This window comes from Trichoplusia ni, chromosome 15 (genome assembly GCF_003590095.1).
Source record: "Trichoplusia ni isolate ovarian cell line Hi5 chromosome 15, tn1, whole genome shotgun sequence".
In the NCBI taxonomy this organism is placed as follows: Eukaryota; Metazoa; Arthropoda; class Insecta; order Lepidoptera; family Noctuidae; genus Trichoplusia; species Trichoplusia ni.
The window spans coordinates 10425610-10450372 of record NC_039492.1 but is presented as its reverse complement, the minus strand read 5'-3'; the positions used below and the strand labels follow the sequence as shown (position 1 = coordinate 10450372).

The following is a 24763-nucleotide window of genomic DNA, read 5'->3' as shown; positions in this document are numbered from 1 at the left end:
CACCGTGGGATGTATTTCATCGGACATGTCTTTTGCTTGTATGATATTATATGGGATGGCTTTCAAGACAGGATAACTTTTAGAGTGTTTAACTTGATGTTTTCTTGGTGAACAAGTTCTTTATAACCGTACCATATATGTAACAGTATTGACATTTTGTAAGCCATATGTTTCCAAAGTCCAATCGTGGGAAGTAAAATAGTTTCACTTGATAAGGTATATTTTGTCTCTTTTCATTTCAAAAACCAGCCTGAATTTCTTCCCTCCTCTTCAAATTTGCTTCATGAAATACACTTTGAATAAAACGGTTCCACAATACACTTATAATTTGTACAAGTATTTATATATTGGATGTAACAGCGGTCGTTTCGGAGAGCAGGGGTACAGAACATTTAAAAGTAAGAGATGGCACGTGAGTTAGCTGCAATTTATATGTAAATGAGTCGCGAGCCGCGGGGAGGACTATTCCGACAGACTTGTTTTGTGTAGGGGCATGTAAGATGTCGTCATTGAAGATTATATTGTATATTTGATTACTGAGAACTTATTATTTAGTGAGGCAAATAAGTGGGGCGACGGTGCTTGGAAAGAGAAAAAGGTGTGTTTGAATTATTCTGTTGTTTTTGTCTCTGACTTCATTGGCTGTGGCTAAAAATTTGCAATTAAACCACTAAATCCTCGATCCAGAGGCAAACCCAAAACTCAATCGTGGTGTTCCACGGCTGCACTTTTGTCAGCTATACTATTACTAGCTGACCCAGCAAACGTTGTATTGCCGAATATTTTTTATCTAGTTGTATGTATTTTTAATGCCACATTATACAAAAAAATAAAAACAAACAATTTCGTCCAAAAAATTAAATATATTTTTGTAGTGTGAGCAACCCTTATCACTTATGGGTATGAAAAATAGATGTTGTTCTATTCTCAGACCTGCCCAATATGTATACAAAATTTCATAAAAATCGGTCGAACCGTTTCGGAGGAGTACGGTAACTAACATCGTGACACGGGAATTTTATATATTAGAAGAAGATATAAACAGTTAATCTGACAATGCTGCTCTGATAAGTGGATTAAAGTGATTTTAAGAACTTGTATACCGACATTATGTGATCAGCATATTTAGTTACTGCAGTCACAATAATCTGAAATGTTTTCCAATTCTTACCAGTGACATTTGAATAGGTCAGCCCTCCGTCTCGGGAGACACATATAATTGCATTTCGCTGAGGTGAGCGCGACGCAGTGAGGACAGTGTACTCGTACTTTTATATTCACCGGAGGATAATCAGATGATCGCCGTCTCTTGTCTACCGATGTTCAAGGTTTGTACCAATTGAACCTAATGTTTATGCAAAGAAAGAAATAATTATGTTATGAAGCAAGAAGTTTGGGGTCGGACTTATGACACTGAACTTTCCATAGAAATATAATTGGATACTCGATCAAATTTATTACCGTACCAACCGTTGTTTAAACTCAAATAGTATTTGTTGTTTACTTAGTATATTATTTTCGAATACGTAAATTTTGTTGGAAAATACAATTAAGCCGCATCTGATCTATTCATGTCACTAAAAAGATTAAAGTTTACCAGCACTATAAGTAAGTAAATACATGTGGAAAATTTACAATATGGTCACACAGGATCATAAGAAAAAGGCGCTTGAATATACCTCCATCAAAAGCAGTTTATCTGGCCATCAGACCTTTATCAATGGTCTCATAACACTAGTTTGGATAATACTAGTTGACATGTGTCCGGCACACCGCCGGCTAATCCGCCGGATCTGAACCGGACGGGCCGGACCGTAGCGACATAGTTTTTGTTTAACCTCCGTTTATTACAATGAAATAGTTTTGTCCAATGGATGTTGTGGACTTGTCTGTCCAGGGTTTTATGGCTTAATATCTAGACGTCGTTATAACAAAGAGGTGAGTTTACATTTTGGACCTTATATTTTTGATGAGTTTTTGATTTGTTTATGAGAAATCAATTAATTTCATGATATTCGACTCTCTTTCTTCTGTTTCGACTCTGCTGTTTAAACTGACCCTGATTTCAAATCGTCCTCCGTGGGATGCAGTCTGATGTGTGTGGGAGATGACAGTGGACCTTCCCTGGTCTTCGTAAACGCCAGTACAGCGAACTGGTACATCACGTCGACCTTCACTGGGTACACCGCTGTTGTCTCGTTACTTGGTACTACCAAAACTGTTGGAGAGCTCTCCGGAATCACATTGCTTGACATCCTCTAGAACAATTACGTATTTGCCAAATAGAATACGGGACACTCAGTTTTTAGGCAACGGCATTTTAGCCTTAATTTCTTCTGTAATCTTAAAAACGACTGCTAACTTTAGGAAGCGTCTCTATCAAAACAATAAAACGTAAAAAAATGCGCTATATTTTCGATAAACGAGAAGAACTCAGGTTAAATGCGGAGAGTTCAGTTAGTTAAAAAAATCCTTGGTGCGCGCTTCCTTGTTTGGTAGGTTATTAATCAAGACATAAGACAGTAAATGCCCCTCAGAACAGTTTAAACGTTTTGACTGTGTGAACGAACTGTGGACTGTTAGGTTAAGTGATATATATTGTAATGTGTATTGGGACTGAGATTAGAGTATGTTGGGATTCCTCACCGGGTACTCTTCTATTTCAGTCGCTACAAATTTACCTCCTTGACTCTTGTAGACGATCGTCTTTACTTTATTCACCTCCCATACTTTAACCTGTAAAACATACAATGCAATTTATTAAAAGTATTTTTTTTTAATTAGACAATGTCTATTTTGCTTCAACTAAGATTGCAGTAGAACTTCGTGGTCAAGTTAAAAAACTGATATAATATTCGTGGGTTCGGTTTTCAGATAATTAGGATTCATATTTCACCAAGTAGTAAAAATATTCCAAAGCAAGATTTATCGTGCCACGACACGAGCCATTTCTTTGTTTTTTTCTAACAAAATTATATGCATGTGAAATATTCTATACTCTGTAACTTGGAAAACTGTAGTATCTAAATTATACTCTTTAGTCCAAATTCCCATTATATCCCGGCTGTCGCATTTGTCATTCGTAAAATTGTGGTGCACCCATAAAAAGTACATAAAAAATTAAAGGATACTAACCTTGTAACCAATCACTGGATCCTGTTCATCACCACTGTCTACTGCTGTCCAGGTTAGCCTCTGCGCTGTGCTCTTGTTCGCAGGATCGTCTATACTTTCGAATTTCCAGAGATTTGGTGCCGGCAGATCCGCGTTAGGTTTGTCTACGGCTAGACTTTGACACATGGACATTAATGCACAAAGACATACTGATAGTAAATATATGAATTCCATTATGGCACAATTTTAACAATTATCTTCTTATTTCGTTTGTAAGATTTATCTAAATTGTAAGAATAAATAATTTTATCGAACGTAAAATAGAAACTAGCTAGTAAAAGTTCGTTGTTATAATGATGATAATGTTACTAGCTCCATGACCGTGAATTAAATGAGAGCATAATTGAATAGAGCGTACATTTATCGCATTAATACTATAAAACGTGTGCACGGGTCACGGCAAGCTGTCACGTTTTGATGAGAGCGTCACTCCGAAGATATCGTAATTAAGTCTTTGTTTTTGCTTAAACTAATAAGTGCATAAAGTCTGCTTTGGCTTGCCAATATTATTCACATCATAATAGGTACAAGTTTTAGAGCTAAATAATCTAATCAGCGTAACTGTTTAGCAAAAGTTACGAGAAATAAAAACGAATAATTTAATGACAATATTTTATTACAACAAATAAACAACGCATTAACATTGAGACATACGATAAAATTACAAAACTAAATAATTCATAAAATTAAAGTATTCTAATATTCAAGTAAATTAATAGCTAACATAGCTCATACAAACGAAATGAATCAACTACAAAACTAAATCTTTATCAAATAAATACAATTACTATATTAAATAGCAATCGCACTTTTAAAATTTAAAGTTGTTATTGTATTTGACCACATAACGCACAACACGCTAAGTAACAAATACTAACAAACAAAATGAATATTCGTCTACAATCCACATTGCGGAAGACAAGCATAAACTCATTTTTTTGATGTAATTAACCTGCTCCAAACACTGAAAACATATTTATCAAAACCAATAATACCAGTATTCTAATGCCAAACTATTTAACGACATTTGTTAAATTAAATTTGATAATCCATAAGTGACAGTTCATTTGGACACACAAGCACAAGAACACATTTCTCCAATGGTTGGAGAAAAAAATCCAGTGAAAAGTCCAGCTTCTACCCTAACACTACGAGAAGACTTAACTTTTCTTCTTGCACAGTTTGATCCTTATCGGCGAGGATGCCGGTCCCTCCTTGCACTTAGTGTAGGCCGCGACTCGGATCTCGTAGGTCATGTCCACCTCGACCTTCTTGTATGTGGCCTTGCACTCGTCTGCCCCCACTGTGATCTCAACCGGCTTGGTTGTAGGCTCGGCGATCAGCTCCATCGGCTGAAATGATACAGTTATTTTTTATGCTTCTTTATCTTCAATATGTTTTACTTATGGCTGAGATGTTTTGAGGCTATTTCTAACCTGGTAATGAGTTCCATTAAAAATCTTTAGTAGAACATTGTTACTCCCTATGAGACTGATTTTAATGGTTCTAAAAATAATATCACTTCTGTTTGAGAGAGTCTTCAGTTATATTTCTGTTTTGTCTTTTCAGTACTTACCTGTAATACGATTGTGGGAGGCGTGTTAACGATAGTATTTCAAATTACTTCAGATATGAAAATGCTTAGTATAGTGAACGCTGAGCATACTGCTACACATTCGATAATTTATGATGATTTTTTTGGGTTGTGATCTGAGAACGTATGTATTCAGGTTAGTTATTTTGTTCAAGGAAGCTCAACATAAGGAACGGAATACAAATAAACAATCTTAGATGAATGATAGTTCTACTTGTGACATAGAATTGATGATTATTATAAGCACCAGAAACGAACAAATTCAGAACGATTTTACTGAATCGTAAAACCACAATTTTAAAATTGCACCAATAATCTTATGAATTTTTCAGCTGCAACTGATAGAACAACAAAAAGTATAGAACAAAGTATACGACAAATTACAATGATAGTAACTTGAATATATTTACCATGTCTTCCTCCAACGGCTTTACTTCTCCGTTCAAAATAATGTATTTTGTAGTCTTAGTATTCTTTACTTCCCACACTTTGACCTGAAACATTCAAAATCATTATTAAACTGGTACAACTCATGTGAAGCTGAATCTATGTAAAGATACTGTGAAAATAAAAAGAATCTCCGATTCCTTTCGAATCCATTGTCTAAAGGTAAATTTAACGACAGCAATGAACAAAAACATTATAAGAGTCCAAAAGTGCTCAAAATTGATTAAACAACCAACAGTCAGTTTCAATACAGGACTTACTTTATAACCAAGTATAGGATCTTTCTTATCCGCTGCTTCCACCTTATCCCAAGATACTTCGAAGGCTGGTCCATCCATGACCGTCACTTTCACACAAGTAGGAGCCTCCAGCTGCGCCGCCCTCAACTCCAGCTTCATACCCTCGCAGGCAGCCACCAGCACCAGAATAAGTAGTACCTTCATATTTCGCTTGTTATTTTCAGTAACAACGGAATCAACTCGACAATTAACCGAACATGGTTTTATAAACACCGTGTAAGTTGGAATGCGTTGATCAGATCCAGTCAGATATATTTTTCAATTGTGAGAACAATCTTTGGGTTTTCTGAATGACATGAAAATATACCTGTCAGCGTATTGTCATGGTAACATCCAATCAAGTCCTCAAGTATAAAGAAGGATGTATACGCTGCAGACTAATTTAACAGAGTGACCTAATTACTAAGCCAAAGTACCATATTCTTGTAATGATAAGTAGCGAATTAAACCTATCTTCTTTAATTTTACTTTAAATTTAATAATTTTATTTTATATTATTGTCGTCTCAATCTCACAAGCTCTCAAGTTAAGGTAATCAATTTAATCAATCATGAAGGTAATCGATCAGGCTGATCATGGTGCAAACCGTAATTCTTTAAAAAACATAAATTAACGCAACATCCAAATAGGAGCAATATACATAAAACACGTTAAGTCGTCCTCCAAACAAAAGCTACTTATATAAATCACTTGGTTTTCTCGTGCAAATTAAACATTATTCTTCAACGGAATTCCTGCTAGCGACCGGGGACTTTTATTGGAATTTTTGCCAATAGCTCTACGTGCCAATACATACGTTAAACGCTTGTAACTGTTCACACCCCACGGCATTTAGCTTCTTTATGTCAATCGGTACGCACACATAAGTATGCAAATGTACACACACAGGCACACACATGTGTGGAACATGCAAATCGCGAAGATGGAACAGGGAATCCAACGTGTATTCTATTTACTGTTGCTTTTTATTGCAGCGTGAATATTCTTGATACTTTTGCAGAAACTTCAATACTTAAGTTTTAAATGTATATGTGATGAATTGAAAAATATGAAATTTTAAATTTAAGTAATTTAAAATCATATACAGCTATCGTATGTTAGAATTGAAAAAAATGCTTGTTAATTTGAAAGAATATTGTTGCAATAGGTGTTTCTTAAAATATGGTTTATAATGTAACTCTGTTTCCAGCTCATAAATATTGAATAGTATAGAACGATAATAGGAAATTATAATATTGTAAACAGCGTTCTAATTATAATGCAAAAAAAAACAAGTTAAAGAAACCAGTAGAATGAACTGTTCTAGAGTTTCTATAATGATCTTTTCATTTTATCGTGATATCGAATCTCTCATCTCAAAACGGATTCTGTAAAGAGTGGCAAGTATCAAAACCACAGGAGCGCGCTACAAATCCACTATATCCCAGTATTGTCCCTTTAACACGAAACGGAGGCGTATAACAAAATAAAATACAATACAAAAAGCGTTAAACGTGAACCTATTGATTTGCTGGAATTTTTATTAGGAGCCTACCTCCCGAGGGGACCAGTTTTATTGTAGCATCGCTTACCGGCTAGCCTTATTGCGCACTTTTAATTTTGTTTATATGGAGATTCCCGTTCGCCCTGTGACATACGATATCTTTACTTGAGGATAGCGTCGTTCATCACAGGGCTGTAGAGCCACTAAAAAATCTGTGAGCCTTTAATTGCCTCTGCTTTGAAATCTCCTTTAGGTCTTGGCTGTAAGAGATGTAAAATAAAGATTTCGTTGTTCTTATTACGTATACGTACATTTTAGGGCTTTACGATATGCTTTGAAATGACTAAATTTTTAGCTTAGCCTTACAGCTTCTGTGATAGAAACTGTGACGAAGACGTGTCTTCATCTCTATCAAGAAGAATACTGAATCCTAAAATTAGTTCCCTACCTTAACAAAGAATACCTGACATCTTAATACTTGTCTTTAAATGAACAGTACGGAGAATTAATCTGAATTGTTTGATCTCCTTAATTAATATTGAATAGAAGTCAGGAAGTGTACGTATGCGTGTAGAGCGAGCCGCAATGACTCGTGACATGACGCCGTTCATCACGGTGCAGCGCCAATGGACCGAGCACCGACGAATTTATATAAGCTCACCATCACCTTGTGATATTAGAGGTGGGGTATCGAAATATCGATAAGTGCTGTCGAGTCGAAAATTATTGTAGAATTTTTGCCAATGCCAGATTGCGATTATTTTTAACACCATAAAGGGGTTGGTTAAGGTGGCAGACATATCCGATAAATATTTGTGAGTGAGCGTTGTATCAAATGATTGAACCATAGGTACTTTAAATTTAGAGGCCTAAATTAAATAAACGTGTTTCGAGAGTCATAGGTGAAGGATACAATACGATACAATTGATGACTCTTATGTTTGTAATGTAACATGAAAGTGTTAGTCAAAGCGTAGAAGTCCAAACTCAATTTCAAAGCTTGACTTACTGTAAAAAGTGTTTTTAAACAAGAACCTCGATACTGGCCACCTCTCTATCCCCACACGTTGAAACCCATATATTTTGGTGCGATCTGTCTGGCGTTCCGTTTTGTTTTTGCATCTCACTCATTTGGCCACCTTTATTGGTCCGGCTCGTCCGACTCGTCCGAGTCGCGCGGTTCGCTCGTACGTAACGGTTTGATCCCGTCGACACGTCGATTCATCTCGTTGTTACCTCGTTTATTTGTGGACCGTTTATTGTTTTAGAAGGTGGTTCCATTTTGGTTTAACGTTTTGTCGATGTTACGCTCTGTTGTATTATCGAATTTGTGTCACTTTTGTTGTTTTGAGGTTTATGTAGAGAATTTTACTAAATTAAGATTGTTCTTTTCATGAAAACAAATTTGTTTCGTTGTATGCCTATTTATTTAATAAATAAATTAAAAGTCGGTCAGTAAGCCGACGTCAAACTATGAATTGATCGGGTTATTTTACACATGTATGCGTTAGAATGCTCACTAATGAAGAATCGAATCATCACACTCTAAAAAAGTGTAAGTTTTAATATTACATCGTCAACAATGCTTAAAGCTAAAGAAACAAACCGCAGGAGTACATCAGAAGCGAAATGAGCCAACAAATTAAACTGAAAATTTAAATGACGTAGTAGGAAATGTAATTGTGAAGGCGTGTGTACACGGCACGGTAAGGCCGTGTTTACACCGAGCGGCGCAAAAGGTACGGATTTGTTAGAATGTAAATCAAACTCGATGTTTTATTAAACACTCCGCTGCTGGATATTCAAATTAAGCGGTGTCGATGGTATTATATTGTGGAGAAGGATTCTAATGATTTATTAAACAAAAATAAGCAAGTAACATAGCCTGGAAATTGGGATGTGCATTCATTTTAGACATTGTTTTACACGCAAATTACTAAAAAATAATATCACTGAAAGTTATAAAGATAAGTGATAGTCGGAATAAAAATTACAAAATGATAATGAGTTTATATGCACGATTCTTGTTATTAATTTTTTTGTTGATTTTTAAACGATTTGATTACAACAAAATTAAAACCGGCCAAAACACAGCATGGTAAATATACCAGGCAAATAAATAATATTTGACAAAATATGTGTACCTCTCCGTACTAAGCGAACCCATAAGATTTCCACCTCAGCGTTCCCGTTGGCAATATTTACCCGTTACTTTCTGTAAACAGAGCTCGGAACATCGCGAATATAACTCGTACAAGAAAATTAAGGTTGTTTAATTATCTAACTTGTGTACCCTCCTTAGTAGCTATACATGTAGGTAGGGATAACATCTTCAAATCTTTTCGCATTGTAGCTTCAATGAAGGAGAAATAAGTAGGTAAATAAAGAAATATAATTTTATTTAAATGTTTCCAAGTTTTGTGAACAAATCTTAACTTTTCTGTACCTGAAGATGATATTATTTGTTTTGCGACTAAAATTTTCTATAATAATAACAATATCCCCTACTTTTCAGTAAATGATACTCCGTTCAACTTATCACCATTGTGTAACCACAACAAAGATATTAATCGGTAAATTATTAATGAAGATTTCACAAAAAATAAAGTAAAGATTAATTAGCCGTTCCTGCGACCATTAAAAATATTTTTCGATAAGCAAAACAGCGACTTTCCTCAACTTATTATTCACGGTCATTAATAAGAAGTACTAGGCGGGCAGAACTCGACCGGAGCAAACTTCGTATCTGCTTCCGCTAACTACTAAAAGATGGTAATGAAGCGCACTCACCTTTCTGTACCTGTCCCTCTCGCGCTCGCTACACTTGTATACTTCTATCCCGCTCTAAGCTCCTGTCACAGCCACAACGGCCGATCCAGACGGTGACAAGAAATTAATTAGGGGAAGCTCGGGAAAATAATGGTGTGCCGTGATTTTTAAATGAAATTTATTTTCTTCACTTCATTTATTTCTGGGCGACATGACACTTCGGAAATTATTAGACTTTAGGAGGGCTTTCCTCCGTAGGTAAGGTTTCAGCTTGTTTACCTCGTGACGTGCCGAGACTTTGTATATTTTTATTTGTTAAGGCGTTGATTGCTTTCAAAATGTTTTGGCATGAAATTAAATGTTTTGTATGCTGGGTTTTTCTTTATATTTTTATAAATGAAACACTTATTATTTTCTTTCAATTTAAACTCTACATAAACTACAGATTGACGAAAAAAAGAACTTAATAGTGATCTTATTAAATATTTCTATCTCGGTTTTTTTACAAAGCTTGTGACGTATGTCCATGCCGAGACAATTATTTTTGAAACTTCTATCATCAACGGCTTGGGTGAGCATTCATTCATCCATCTTCAAGTATTGTCTCCACGCCATCAGCAACATGATTTATCCTAAAATATTGTTGTTCTACCGTCACTTATGTGACACAAAAAGATTTTTCTAACCTTTGCTTTTCAATTTTGTCTCCAGACAAAAATCAGTCTTGTGTCAAAGTAGTTAAAATTCAATTTTCTCTGTACGTTATACTTGAGTGTCTGCTTGTTTCAAATTGGTAAGCTTTGATGTGTTGAAAGTGAAATTGATGGGGCCTGTCATAACACTATTAATTATATTAGATGGATAGAACAGACTTAGTCTAAAGGCTAAAAGTAACCTTGTGTTTTAGAGGTTTTTTTTCGTAAGTCCACATCCATATTTTAATATCTATTATCAAAGCAATTGCTCCAAAAGACTACAGATAATTAGTGTATTGTTTTTACTGTTTTTACATTATTCAAACAAATTCAAATGAAATAATACGGTCTATCGTAGCATCATAATGTCACCTGCCAAAAATACAAGCTGTGGAATAGCAATTATAATAAAGTGCTCTAATAAAATCAACGGCGATTATTATCAGAAGCCCGCCAAGTGGAAAACCGTTAATATTCACGATTATTGTAATAGGACAGACAATGCAAAAGGTTAACACTTATATTTTCGAAGGTCAGAAGTACATTTTTAATTACTAGATAATAAGTTCAAAATATTATAGCAAGCAATAACTTTTCTGAGCCGGATTCATAATACCACGGTCAACCCACGTTTGTTTAGCAGGATAGCCCGACTAGTTTGGACCCAACTTTAATCCTTAACCATGAGTTGACGTACCGTGGTGGGGCGCGGTCCCCACCGCGGGGCTATCCCTATACACGGGAGTAAATCGTTATTCAATAAATCATTTAAAAAAATAATAGAGTCAGAACCTATAATGAAGTTTGAAGAACAGTAACGACTGATCTACCTCGGACCAATTAGAAACACTTTCAGAAGCCCCTGAGCGATTTTTTTTCTTTCACTTACTTCTATTTCTTCTGATTTTTATTATCATTTCTCATAAACGTAGCCAACGCACAAAGTTGTATTTCTCTCTTCCCCACACCTGTCTATTGACATATTAAACGCACGGACAGATTTATTATCAGATACGATTATAATGTTACGGAATAATGGAGTCATGTCACGAGTATCATTAAAAATTTGTCATGATCCAATGTACACTTGTAATCATTTTGTGTGGTGTAAAGGTGCACTGATTCTCTGGTACTTATTGTGAAGTTAAATTCTGGCCTTTTGAAGAGGGGATAAAGAAAATTGACTACGAATACCTATAGTTTATTTGTGTATACGTCTTGTTTAGATGTTGTCTTTAGTTTGTAATTTTTTAGTCCTACTTACTTTAATGTTCTTTTTTACTTTTCCAGCTTTTCAAATAACAGCGTGATCAAAATGTTCTCAGAACGGTCATTTCAAGCTCAAATAATTCAAGAAGATTTGCAGCGAACTCCCAGGGTTCACTTCGCAACGCCTCCAAAAACAAAAAAGCCTTACCAGGTCCTGGCAGATAAAGCAAAACGTTACTTGGTACTGTTTCTGGAGACATCATCCATTCATGGACTGAATCATTTGATTTCGTCCAAAAGGCATTTTCTTGAGGTGTAAGTAGTGTTGTTTTATCTTTGTCACTACGTCGTATTGTGGAATTCAATAAACGTATTGAGTATTGAGTACGTCAATAATTAGCGTTGGATAAAAATAAATCTTGAATAGAACTAGCTGAATTCATCCCCTATAAACCTTTAGATTTTACTTGTTCCAAATCAAAAATTTATTGTCCTTACAATCTATATCGGCAAAAAAACAAATCTTGTGGCATTACTTGAGATCAAACTATCTTTAAAACTAAATTGCTCATTAAATATCTATTTGATTGCCCAACAGTATCATCTGGCTGGTCATCATAGGCCTATCCGTGTTCGGGTCGTTCTACCTCTCCCAGATAACTTGGTCTCGCTACCAGTCGTCACCCACCGTCATCTCGATGGACCGTGACATGTTCGCGTGGAACACCACCTTCCCGTGCGTCACCGTCTGTCCTACTGATATACTTGATAGGAAAAAACTTCAGGTCTACTTGAGGTTAGTATATAAAGCCTTTTAATTGATTGTATTGTATGAATTGGTACAAGTGATGGGACCGGAGGGCTTTAAAGTTAAGAGTTCCAAATTATTAAACTCGGTACTGATTCGGAGATATACTTAGTTGAGTTTACGTTACAGAACTAGATGAAAATGTTGTAAGTCCATGAGAAAGACCAGCAGCGAATGAAGGTAAAGAGAGTCAAGCTAAAAACCCTGCTGTGACATGTTATGTATTGTGTTAACACTCTTTCCAGAAATTCCAAAGAAGAAAATAAAACGTTACTAGAAAACTTCATTACTCAACTGTCCACGACAAATTACAAGAACTTCGAGGACGTCCCGGACTATTCTGGGATACCCCCGGAGAAGTACCTGCAGTTGCTGTTAAACCTGTCAGCTCCCTTCAAGCCGACCTTGACGATCGGTGTACCAAACATGGCCCTCACCATCATACCAACCATCACTGAGATAGGGTTATGTTACGCCATCAACTCCATTACGGCTGAGTATAATTCTCCCGAGTAAGTACCTACTTGAAAAACAGGAAAAAAAACTTGAATATACATTCAAAGCTCGCAGATAAAATTACTTTAATTTAATATAGTATTCAACTGCAAGAGAATGAGAGATGCAATTTTTTTGCTGACCATTATTTAAGTCTAAGCACAAGTTCAAGTAAGTGTTTTGTAAGTAATTAAGGATCTAACGGGTATATTGCTGTTTCAGGTACAGGGAAGCAAACAGATGGGATATTTTGAAAAATGAAAAGAAGTCTTTATTCATTCACCCTTTAGATGGAGAAGTTTTCGCTCAAGTTATGAACATATCTACTGCGTATAACGTGAGTTACTCATTAGTAACTTTATTGTTTTTTTTTTTTTGTAATTTACATCAACAAAATGGGTTACACTATGATATCTGATGTTTCAGGTATATATCCATAGCCCCCAAGAGGTTCCGGACATATCGACTAAGGTGCAATACTCGAATGTAAGTTACTACATGAAATTGTACGTCACTGCAGTCACCGTATACACTTCGCCTGATGCTGCTAGGTAACCTACAACAGGATCCTTGTTTCGAGAAAACCTTTTTTCCTCAATATCAAATGTATGGACATCATCCTCAGGTTGAGCATTAATCAGCGCGGCTGTCGCTTCCCCCACGAGAACAATCTGAAGCACAACTCGATATACACGTACACGATGTGCCGCATGGAGTGCCGGATACGACTCTGTTTGAAGTTCTGCCACTGTGTACCACACTTCTACAGGACTATTGGCAAGAATTATATTATCATTGATATCTTACTAAGTATACATGCTTATGATAGCTGCTGTACTCATACCTTGCATGCATCAACTGTCTCTGTGAAAAACCTTCGAGTTTTAAGAAATTTACATCTTCACCATTATTTTCTGTATTTCCCCGTGTCAAACACTCGCAATCGGTTTTATTTCACAGTGGATAAATGTTGTCATAATTATTACTTATAAATAATATGTATGTTGGTAGAAAACAATAACTTTCGTGTGATTTTCTTTCAGGTGATGAAAAAATATGTGATATCCAAGGCCTGCATTGTTTATCGAAACATAAAGGTAATTAGATATACTTGACTTGAAGTTAACTAGGCGTAGTGCTCCACATACTTATGATATTTTAATAATAATTAGTTATGTTAAACGATTTAACCAGTACTTTAACAAGTTGTAATTGTCTTTCAGATGTATTGTTCAAGTTGCAAGATAAAGATGGAAAGAGAATAAATTGTGGCTGTTATCCATTGTGTGATGACGTCAACTATGTTCTACAGTCAAACGTACGTTCGTTGCTAATAAATTTACTTGAAACTCAGAACTCATTCATTTCTTTGCAATTCGTTTTTTAGGCTCTACAAGAATGGTTCCTTGGCACCAATCTCCAGTGGGGCATGGTGACTTACCCTCGTATGCGGTACAGGCGTGACATCATTTTCGGTTTCACTGATGTCTTGGGTAAGATCGAATACTTCATCCTCATGAGTTTACAGCCCTTGGTCGAAATCTTTCTTTTTTGGACAAAGTTGTTGAGTACAAGAGTGGTATTTGAAACATGATCTGGTTGATCATGGCTTTCATATGGTTTAAACACATCTTCGGGCTTTGGAAATTTTGTCTTGATTATTTTAAGGTATTTTTTTTTTTGGATGGATTGTTCAGTTCTAGTTTGATAAATTTCAATATTATCTTAACAGTGGCTGTCGGTGGCATGGCAGGCTTGTTCCTCGGCTGCAGCGTCCTCAGTTTCATGGAGATTGTGTACTTCATCACTCTGCGCCTATTCTGTTACGCTTATACATCTAAATGATTCTCCATTGCAATCGCGTTGCTATTGGTACTTAACGTGTATGTGTTTGCCTGTCAGCATTATGTATCAAGCAACTGTTTTTGTGTTATTTTGCTCTTTAATTAGGCATTAGTTTAATTCTGTAGTCAAATGCTTTATGAAATAAAGGAAACGTTGTTTGAATATTTAAGGTTTCTGCTTTGTATGCACAATGTCAGTTTGACTAAATATCAATAATTTAATATATATCTCAAAATTATTATGATAACAATTAATATTGTGATGAAACTATTAACAATGTATAACACACCAAAACTAAAGCAATTTGATACAAAGTACTTCCTCCGGGTCAGAAAGACCCCAGGTAAATTTAATTTAGGGTTAAGCGTAATTGCAGACGACGCACATCGGGTCGTATTAACACATCGTAAATTCAACCCTTAAACACCTTGCTAATAATTAAGATCGGTCTTTGAGACCCTTGGGATTGTTTGGCCAATTTAACAATAACACCTACTGTTGTGGACGGGTTAGGGACATATCGGGTCACCTTTATTTACTGATATTTTATAAGGGTTAAGTTAACAAGATTAGTTACTGTTAGTTATGTCTTAATTTCAAGTCATTTAGGATTTATTTGAGAAATAGGTACGTATTGTGTTATTGCAGAAAATGAGAATGAAAATGATGCCTGAGCAATAATTAAAAATACACTTTTAGTTTCGATTGAAGAGATAACATGATTGTAATGTAACATAAATAACTGTAGCTTTATCAATTTTCATATAATATGATTTCACAAATTCCTATACTCATAGAAAACACGCATATAAAATGCCCTCACACTTATTCAACGATAGAAAATTTAGTCGTAGTGAAATTTAAATAAAAGCAGACTTAAAACACCTGAAGATGAACAAACCAAAGTAGTGCAAACCCCAGTATGTCGATAAAACTCATTTGAGTTATCTATCGCGGGCAAGACGCGACACATCGTCATAAAAGGCTTAGCTGCAGGGGAGCGGGAGTGAGAGGGGCGAGGGGGGGGTAATGTTTAAGATTATTGTTCAGAGTTAGCGGGCCGGGTTGAGGTAATTTAATTTTAAGACGTTATACCTTTGTGTTTGTTATATGTAATGGGATCCTGTCGATGTGTCGATATGAAAATATTACTTTTTTTTTAATTTGACTAGTTTATGGAAAACGAATTTAATAAAATATGGGTCAAAAAGACAAATTGTAAATCACAAAAGCTTTACCAAAATTTGAAACATTATTATTACTAATGCTCTGATGTCTGACGGTCTATCCATTGGTCTGTAATCAGGCAGTATCTTATAAACTGTGATAGGTAGGTAGGCAATATTTTTTTTCGTAGATGAAGTATTACTGTTGCCCCTATAACATTAAGTAATCATAAGAATAAAAGTCAATGATCCAATGGGATTGGAGTTTTATTTATATTTGATTTTCTTTAGCCTATTTGTACGGTTAACCTCAGTGTGCTGGTTTTTATTATAATAACACAACAGTATTCCTTAAATTTGTTCATCCAAAAATCATTCAACACAAACATTTTTATCGATAACGACACCCCATCACTAAAAAAGGTGTTTATTAATACTACATGTTAAGATTTTAATTGCAACCATCAAGTGGCTTTTGTTTATGAACGGGATCGAGGGGAGGCGTATATCAGGCGTAGCTCTTGAGGTTGCGAGGTGGGATACTGCGCGTATCAATTATGTTTGACATGCTGTTACTTATACGAGGAGGTTCGCGGGTGAGGTGATATGAGGCTGATAGGTAATTGGAGTAATACTGTTCGCTATAGTTTTGGTAATCGTTTGATATTAATTGAGCTTTATTTGAATATGGTAGGGTTGATTTTTATGTGTTTTAGGTAGGTGTCAGCAAGTGGTGTCTCGGTGTCTTAGATAGGCATCTTCAGCCGTCGACAGTTACAGAAAAGAGACGTAGCTATCAATTCTAAATCGACTGAGATTCTTATAAACCGCTAGTGATTGATATTTTCTATGATTGTGTTTGTGTGCAATTATACAATGAGTTTAATGCAAGAGGGCGTTATTGAAACTAGGTTTCATTTTAATTATTTCTTAATTTTTAATTTCATTAAGTCTGTGCTATTTTTTCACACTCACATATTATTTTCAGCGAAATTCTTGAAGCCATATCTACACTAATCAGTTTTTCTCCCTCACCCAACACATTACATTTTTTTACCATTTGCCACCCTTCAAAGAGTCATAAAACGTTTAATAATATCGAAGCACGTGACCAATAGTTTGATAAAACTGTTGTATATGATAGGAAGCAAGCCATTAGGGGGAGCTACAATAATTGGGATTTTGAAGGTCATCTTGTGTAATAAATGTCAAATTGAGTTTCTAATGATCTTTTCAGAGTACATAATGTGTAATTTCATTCTGAGGAGGATTACCTGTTATTTAATAGAGATGTAAACAACAGAAGATCAGGTCATAGTAAACAACGGTCGATTATAATAAATGGAAATTGTAAGTCAAGGTAACCTCACAATGTAATAAAACGAATCACGGAACGCTCATAAATTTTATCAAAATGTAATACATTGTTACCATGTCATAGCGTGAGTGTGTTGCCATCAAATCAAACCCATGACCAATCGTTTATTTACCCCACCTTTAAGATTGCCAGATAAAAAAATGCTCCCTGATTTATGGGATTTTTTCCGATAAATAGTTGTCTTGAGGGCCGGTAGGGCGGGCTGCTCTCATTTTTCCTAAGGTGGATATTGCCTTTTTTGCTGATAAAGAGATGACGAATGAGGTAGGTGCGAGATACTTTATGTGTTGCCGTCAGATTTATTACATGGGCTTTTATTTTACGATCACTTTATCATAGGTGTAGCCCGGACCTTCACGTTAAAGTTTTTTAGGATGCTTAAATGGTTCACTAGGATAGCTGAGATCTATTTTATCGATCAATGAACCAACTATTTAAAAGGCATCGTTTGGGAATTTTTCACATGAAAACCAAACGTATCACATCTCACAAAATAAATGATAAATAACTAAACGAAATGGGTAATAAGCACCAATTAATAGCAACCTCACCACGTAACCTTACATCTTAATAAACAAAGCCACAAGTTAAGTGAGAATCACCGATCCGCCGCAATCCTGAGCAGTGAACAATGTCTCCACTTCCTGACGCCGCGTTTGATGTCAACCGGTAGGAGACAGGGGGGAGGGGCGCCACTTGAGATCACGAGAACAAAGATTTAACTAAGAGACAAAACATGCTTATTTGGGATCTTACCTAGACAGTACCGACTACAGGGTGGATGATTTTTTTTTAAGTTTTGGGGAATTTATTTTGATTCTTGAAAGCCAAGTGTGATAAAAAAGAATACAGTGAACATTTTAAACCACATTTTACTGGTATAGTATGTGTAAAACTTGTCAGAGTCATAAAACAATTAGGTTTAAAACATATTTCTAAAATTGCAGAGCTAATTAAATATATTTTAAGTCTTATAGCACACTTCACATTTTGAACATATAATTACTTCACAACTCCTCAAGTCATATACTTACTAAAGATCAAAATCTTTAATAAAATCTGCCTATATTTATTTACCCACCCTGTATACAGTATAGGTGGCTCTTACCTCCCGCCTTTGTGGTAGTCGGTGACAGGCGCTCTGCCGCCTAACTTTTTAACGAGCGCTCACATCCACTGCATCAAAATCACAATAGGTGTACTGTAATGAGTCGAAAGATAGCCGAGTAGCTACTGTTCACGTATAAAGTTGATAGAACTTTAAATAATCCCATTGTGGTAAACTCTGAACTGTTCCAACTTGGTACTAATTAGCTTTGTATTTAAACCTACATATATACTTATACCATATACTTTTTTTCGGTTGGTAGAAACCAAATTAGTAGTAAATTACTGTTGGGTACTAAAGTATTAGTATATAATATAGTTATGCCATATCCTACTGTTCATAAGTATGCGCCTAATAGAAATGTTTTAGCAAAACACGTTACGGTTAATTTGCATTCTATTTTTTTATATTATGACATGTACAGTATATGAGGGACAACTATGTGTATAGTAAGCAAGATACAAATTAGTGCAAACACATTATTTGTCATGTTTTCCTTCTTACAACATAAACTCATTTTAAAATAATCATGGATATACCTACCTATATCTCATACAAGTTTGCCAATTAAATGTAATTTTGCTAATAAGGCAAACCTTTGATGAGATGACTACGAAAAAAGGCAAAATAATGAAATAATAATAATGAAACATTTGTCATTATAAAACAATATAATTAAAATACTTGTTTAACCAAAGCGTCCGTTATTCCAAAATGCATGACACCAACACTCGACTCCGATCATAGCCCAGTCGTTGGTACCGATAGTGTCGCAGTACTCCTTACACTTATTATACAGGTAAGCATCGCCATCAGTTATTTTGCCTGAAAATACGGTAAACATAAGTAAATACTCTCAGCCATGAAAACAACAGATGGATAACCAAATTAAAGAGAACAATGCTTGATATAAACAATAAGAAAATTGTATGTACGACATTTTCAGCAAATATATATGCTTTGACTTTGACATTGACTGAAATGAATACCTACGATAACGCAAATAAAAATGTAAAAAGTTTGTAACACTATATTTCTATTCTTACCTAATATCGCCTGACTAGAAGACGGGCAATTACAAATAGATAAAAAAATGATCTATTTAAGCATTGAGATGACACTTTTAAAGGTCAAAGGAGAAAATATATATAGATGCGCTCTTAAAACAAAACGTTTCATAGACCAAACTGATACCTACATAAATAGAACTGTGTTGCCTACAATGATTGTTGTTCAAAGATACATTGAACACCCGACCGAAGAAACAATAATACATTTATTACATTTTACACGTACCGAAATCATGACTCAAATGTTCCCTGACTTGTCGCTTTTCCACTGCTACGGCTAGTACAGAACTAACAAAAGAAACTAGTAATAAAAACTTCATGTTTATTAATTATATAAATAACCAGAACCGAATTGTTCCTAGCTCACTTGTATTTATACCGAGCAATTATGTGCTCTCTGAGTGTATAAATAATTACGCTAGTGACGGTTAGGTTAAAATAATAGAGCGTTAAAATCAACCGGGTTTCTTAATTCATTATCTTTATATTTCGTGTACATATTCATTTTAAAGTTCATTCTCACTATGGTGTAGAGTATGTCATGGGTTGTAGTCGTTAGATAGACAGAAGTCTTATGTGAATTAAGGTATCCAACATGGTGAGCTGACATCAACACAATAGGATGAAGGTGGAAGCAGATCATTTTTCTGAAGGTCTCTTCTGTATTAAATCATTCTCGCCCTTTGAAATAAGGTCCTTGTGGATCACACATCATATGATTTGTTAATGTGGTACCTTAGGCAATGGCCATTATTGAGGCGACATGTGTTTTGGGCTATACGTGCACTTCTAACTGAATTAGTACAATGAATCCTATGAAGCTTTTAAGTCTTTAATCTTTAAATGGCAAGAAGAATCTTTAACCATATCGTATAAACACATAGTTCGACATAAACCAATGACTCACAGCCTCAATAACAACACACTTCACACCCATTACGGCTAATCAATACATTATGCATCCTTAATTAACTAATTAGAGTGTGCTAATCTGATTCAATGCTATGCTGAATTATGCGTTTGTTAACCTATAATTATTACGGTCAATTAGGCATAACATCTTACAAATAATCAGTGGTATTATCACCGTGTAACTGAACTGGGTTAAAAGTATAAACAGGTTAAAAATTTGCTTCGCATGGGAAATGAAATGCTTTCTTTTATTTGTGTTACTTTAGATTTCTTATTACATAAATAGTAATGTTAAATCTGGTTTAAGTTAGTCATAAGCTGGGTTGGAACAATGAAGGTCCTTGTCGTTTTGTTGTTGGTCGCCTCTGTGATGGCAAATGTGGAAAAACCAAAGGAGTTAGTGCATACAGTCGGGCATCATCACGGTGAACGTGAGTCCGCTTCATATTATAGAAATAAGGCTTAACGTATGAAATATATTCAATATTTGATCTTATTGTTAGACTAAATAAGAGATATACTATCTTGTACACTATACTATCACGTTTCGTACATGGGGTCAGTTTTTGCTTAATCATTGTTACCTTGTCAATCCGTAATTAATGATTATTCACTTTTTTTCGCCCTCAACAATTTGTGGAAATTAAAATAATGAAGAATGACGATGTGTATAATTTAGTGTAGTTGTACTCCTAAGCAGTAAGAGATAAAAGCAGTATTATATGCGCTATCTAATAAACTTTTCTGTTTTCAAATGATTGATTAAGTACCATTTTTGTAATATTTTTAACAGAGTAGAAAACAATAACTTCCAATTTGTTAAGATTTTTTTCTTTTTTAATATGTATGATTTTTAAACATAAAAATACCAAGTGAACTATTTTATTTTTTTCAGTTGGCAACACAACCTGTTTTAAGCATGCGCACTGCCGTCAGATTTGCGCCAAAAAGTGTTACGGTACCGGGATGGCGATGTGCTATGAAGGAGTCTGCTTTTGTATGGTGTCGGAGTGAGGCACTCCACTGACTGAAGAAAGAGGCACGGAAATAAAATAAAATAAAGTTTTGTATTGCTTATACCAAAATTTAACTTTTATTATTCAACCTCCTTGCATTGTCTAAGGTAAAATAACCAAGACCAAGCTATCGGCCGACTACAAGTCTTTAGTGAGCGTGACCTCTAAATAGCTCTTTTAACAGTAGACACACCTCGGGCGGCAAGAACGCCTGGCTACTAATTCATGATTCACGATTCACAGCGCAGTTTCTAAGAATTACATAGAAATAAAAATAAATGATCCTTAAGTGGGTAAAACATATATAAAACATAACACGGTATGTTATCTTTGTAATTGTCATGAGGAATGTAGGGACTCATATACATTATAAAATATTGTCAACTTGTATTGCAACAGCATTGTATTAGGAGCCTTAATTAAAGAAAATCTAATAACGTACGTTTTTAAATGTCCAATGTCCACTCCATTCAAATCTTATCAAATCGGTCCAACCGTTTTTATAGTTGTAAATTGCATTGTCATCGGGTTTGAAGCTACCCTGAAAATTTCAGCCTGCTAGTTTATCGGAAACTGCCTCAACATTGAGTTGCAAAAATCAAACCCGATCAACAAACAAAAAAACAATATACAAGAAAGTGAATGTATAAAACGTGGGTAATATAATATATTATCCCTTTGCGTAATAAGCCTATACCTCTCGTTATAAAACTCCAATATACATTGAATAATTTCATGGTTACACAGCTTAAATTACAATTACTTTCTCATATGAGTTAAATATTAATAGATTAATATATATACTGCCAATGTAAGCCCTTTTAGAAATAGCAACAATTTCGCTTTGATAGTTTATGGTGCATGTACTGATTGTGTTATATTTCGTGTCTTCCTGATGCACAGCTGTAATGTGTGCTACGCTCTCGTAGCTAGCGTAGCCAGCGTAGCTACGACGTAGTAAAATTGCGACCTCAACGTGAAAACCTAACACATTACAAAACTCATGCTCCTGTTACACAGGTCTTACATATCATAGACCTATCTGAGTGCTTGTTTAGTTTTTGTAACATTATAACTATGAGGTTAAAAATTAACATTGATTTCTTTATTCATCATCATTTGATTGGCCCAGCCTTTTCCCAACTATATTGGGGTTGGCTTCCAGTCGAACCGAATTTAGCTAAGTACCAGTGTTTTACAAAGAGACACTGCCTATTTAACCTCCTCAACCTAGTTACCTGGGCAACACGGTACCTCTTGGTTAGACTTTTAAGCTTCTGAGTAACGACTGTCAAATAACATCGATTTCTTTATTAGTTACTCCAAAAAAATTGTGATTACGATTAAGTTATATAAGGTTAATGAAATTGTGCCATTATAATTATTCAGGCTGCAATGTTTAAATAGTATTCTATCCTAATATCCCAGTCAAATTGCCCTGAATGAGAATCGAAATAAAAATATAATTATTTTTGCACAGACAACTCTCATAAAGTAGACTTTTAACTAACAATAAATATTTATGGACTTACGAGGGATTTCGAAATAAAAATAATAAGTACCTAGATGAAAACAAAACATTTATTAAAATGAAAAAGAAAGCAATATGTCATTATAATGGATATCAGTACAAAATGATAGGTTTGCAGTAACAGGAGCCCTTGAAGCACAGCGTATCATCCGTTTCCGAAGTACACGAGTTTTGGCAGAGGCGAGCGCAGTCCGACTTCACCTCACACAACTTGGATTGTCCCACTGAAAAAGAAACAATACATTATTATACTTATTTTGACTTGTAAATAAAATAAAAATTGAAAAGACAGATATTTTTCTTGGCTAGGATAATAGTGATCTATGTGATTAAAATGAATGAAACAAAAACCATCTTTGTCATAACGAGTTCCTCCATGTTTCGGAAGGCACGTTAAATTGTAGACCACGGCTGTTATTCCATTCTACATCTTTGACAGTCGCTACAGTCGTACGCTACAGTCTAACCAAGGGGTATCGTGTTGCCTAGGTAACTGGGTTGAGGAGGGCAGCGACTGCCTATCTGACCTCCTCAACCCAGTTGCAAAACACTGGTAGTTAGCAGAACCTGGTTAATCTGAAAGCCGACCTCAACATAGTTGGGAAAAGGCTAGGCCGATGATACTATATAAAAGAGACAAAAATATGTTTTGCAAATATACTGCCATATAGTGAATGATCCAAGCCACAAGATCAGATATAAGGATCAATATTAATTACACGTACCATTCTGATTGTTGTTGTTAACAGCGTGCGCGTTCCGCAACCTCCAGCTAGTCTCGGCCGCGGCGGTGGCCACCAGCGCCAGCAACAGCAGTACAGCGAGCTTCATGTTGGTGCAGGGGATATTGTTGCTGTGGAACAATCACACCTGTTTATATATCAACATATCGAGGTGTTCATAATTTCTAGCCTGGTTTGTTATCAAATTAGGTTAAATAAAAGTAATTATCGTGTAAGTTGAACATTACGGTATATTTACTATTGATATGAAGCTGACCGTGTTATTGTAAATTAATTTGAGCATTCATACCTGCTCGCCATTTTTGTTCATATTAGTTTTCAAAAATATATTGCTTGCCCGATATCCAGGGCCTGAGTGCTACATGGAAGTGATGTATATCACACTAAATGGCTAGGAGTTTTTGACCGCAATGGGACAGTAATGGATATCAAACAAAAAAATATATATTAAAATAAATTTAAATTAATATTCCTTTGTGCTTTTCTAATTCCTGCCATATTAAATCTTAGAATTAATTTGTTTTAATAAACTTGGTTGTGCCTAAATCCGATCTTAAATATTCAGTATTCTTTAAAGTCCATTGTAAAATAATATGTTTTTTTAAGAACGTAAACGTACAATTGACTTCAAATAACAAAATCGGTTCACCCAGACCGTTGTTCTGGGGCAACAAACAGAAAAAACTACAGCCGAATTTGGAACTTTTTCTTTTTGAAGTTGTTTGAAATTAACAGTTGTCGTTATAATCTAATCGGATTTCAGTCCTATTAAAACATATTAAACTTAATTTACAATGCTTCATAATCATAATCAATTAGTAAGGACTAATTATGAACAGCTCGATATGTTGATATATAAACAGGTGTGATTGTTCCACAGCAACAATATCCCCTGCACCAACATGAAGCTCGCTGTACTGCTCTTGCTGGCGCTGGTGGCCACCGCCGCGGCCGAGACCAGCTGGAGGTTGCGGAACGCGCACGCTGTCACCAACAACAACCAAAACGGTAAACAGACCCT

The 24763-nt window shown here is 35.3% G+C and overlaps 2 protein-coding genes across 2 annotated transcripts; one reads left to right on the top strand and one right to left on the bottom strand.

Moving 5' to 3' along the window:
- Nucleotides 1-2048: 2048 nt before the first annotated feature.
- On the bottom strand, nt 2049-3526 carry LOC113501421. The gene is made up of 3 exons (XM_026882550.1): nt 3136-3526; nt 2647-2736; nt 2049-2258 (listed from the first exon to the last, which is right to left on the bottom strand). Exons 1-3 carry the CDS (start codon nt 3346-3348, stop codon nt 2049-2051), a joined length of 513 nt encoding a protein of 170 aa, XP_026738351.1. The 5' UTR covers nt 3349-3526.
- Nucleotides 3527-7582: 4056 nt separating this feature from the next.
- LOC113501419 lies at nt 7583-15332 on the top strand. The gene is made up of 12 exons (XM_026882548.1): nt 7583-7679; nt 9513-9570; nt 11752-11985; nt 12269-12470; nt 12722-12990; nt 13196-13310; nt 13400-13509; nt 13554-13912; nt 14017-14070; nt 14197-14291; nt 14361-14466; nt 14706-15332. Exons 1-12 carry the CDS (start codon nt 7583-7585, stop codon nt 14816-14818), a joined length of 1812 nt encoding a protein of 603 aa, XP_026738349.1. The 3' UTR covers nt 14819-15332.
- The last annotated feature ends 9431 nt before the right edge of the window (nt 15333-24763 follow it).

What these genes read in the sequence shown, in the direction of transcription:
- LOC113501419 (XM_026882548.1), top strand. Translation starts at nt 7,583, where the DNA reads ATGACTCGTGACATGACGCCGTTCATCACGGTGCAGCGCCAATGGACC. An exon ending in ACATATCTACTGCGTATAAC is followed by an intron (nt 13,311 to 13,399) that starts GTGAGTTACTCA and finishes CTGATGTTTCAG; the next exon opens with GTATATATCCATAGCCCCCA. An exon ending in CGGTTTCACTGATGTCTTGG is followed by an intron (nt 14,467 to 14,705) that starts GTAAGATCGAAT and finishes TTATCTTAACAG; the next exon opens with TGGCTGTCGGTGGCATGGCA.
- LOC113501421 (XM_026882550.1), bottom strand. Translation starts at nt 3,348, where the DNA reads ATGGAATTCATATATTTACTATCAGTATGTCTTTGTGCATTAATGTCC. An exon ending in ATCCAGTGATTGGTTACAAG is followed by an intron (nt 2,737 to 3,135) that starts GTTAGTATCCTT and finishes TATGTTTTACAG; the next exon opens with GTTAAAGTATGGGAGGTGAA. An exon ending in CTGAAATAGAAGAGTACCCG is followed by an intron (nt 2,259 to 2,646) that starts GTGAGGAATCCC and finishes TAATTGTTCTAG; the next exon opens with AGGATGTCAAGCAATGTGAT.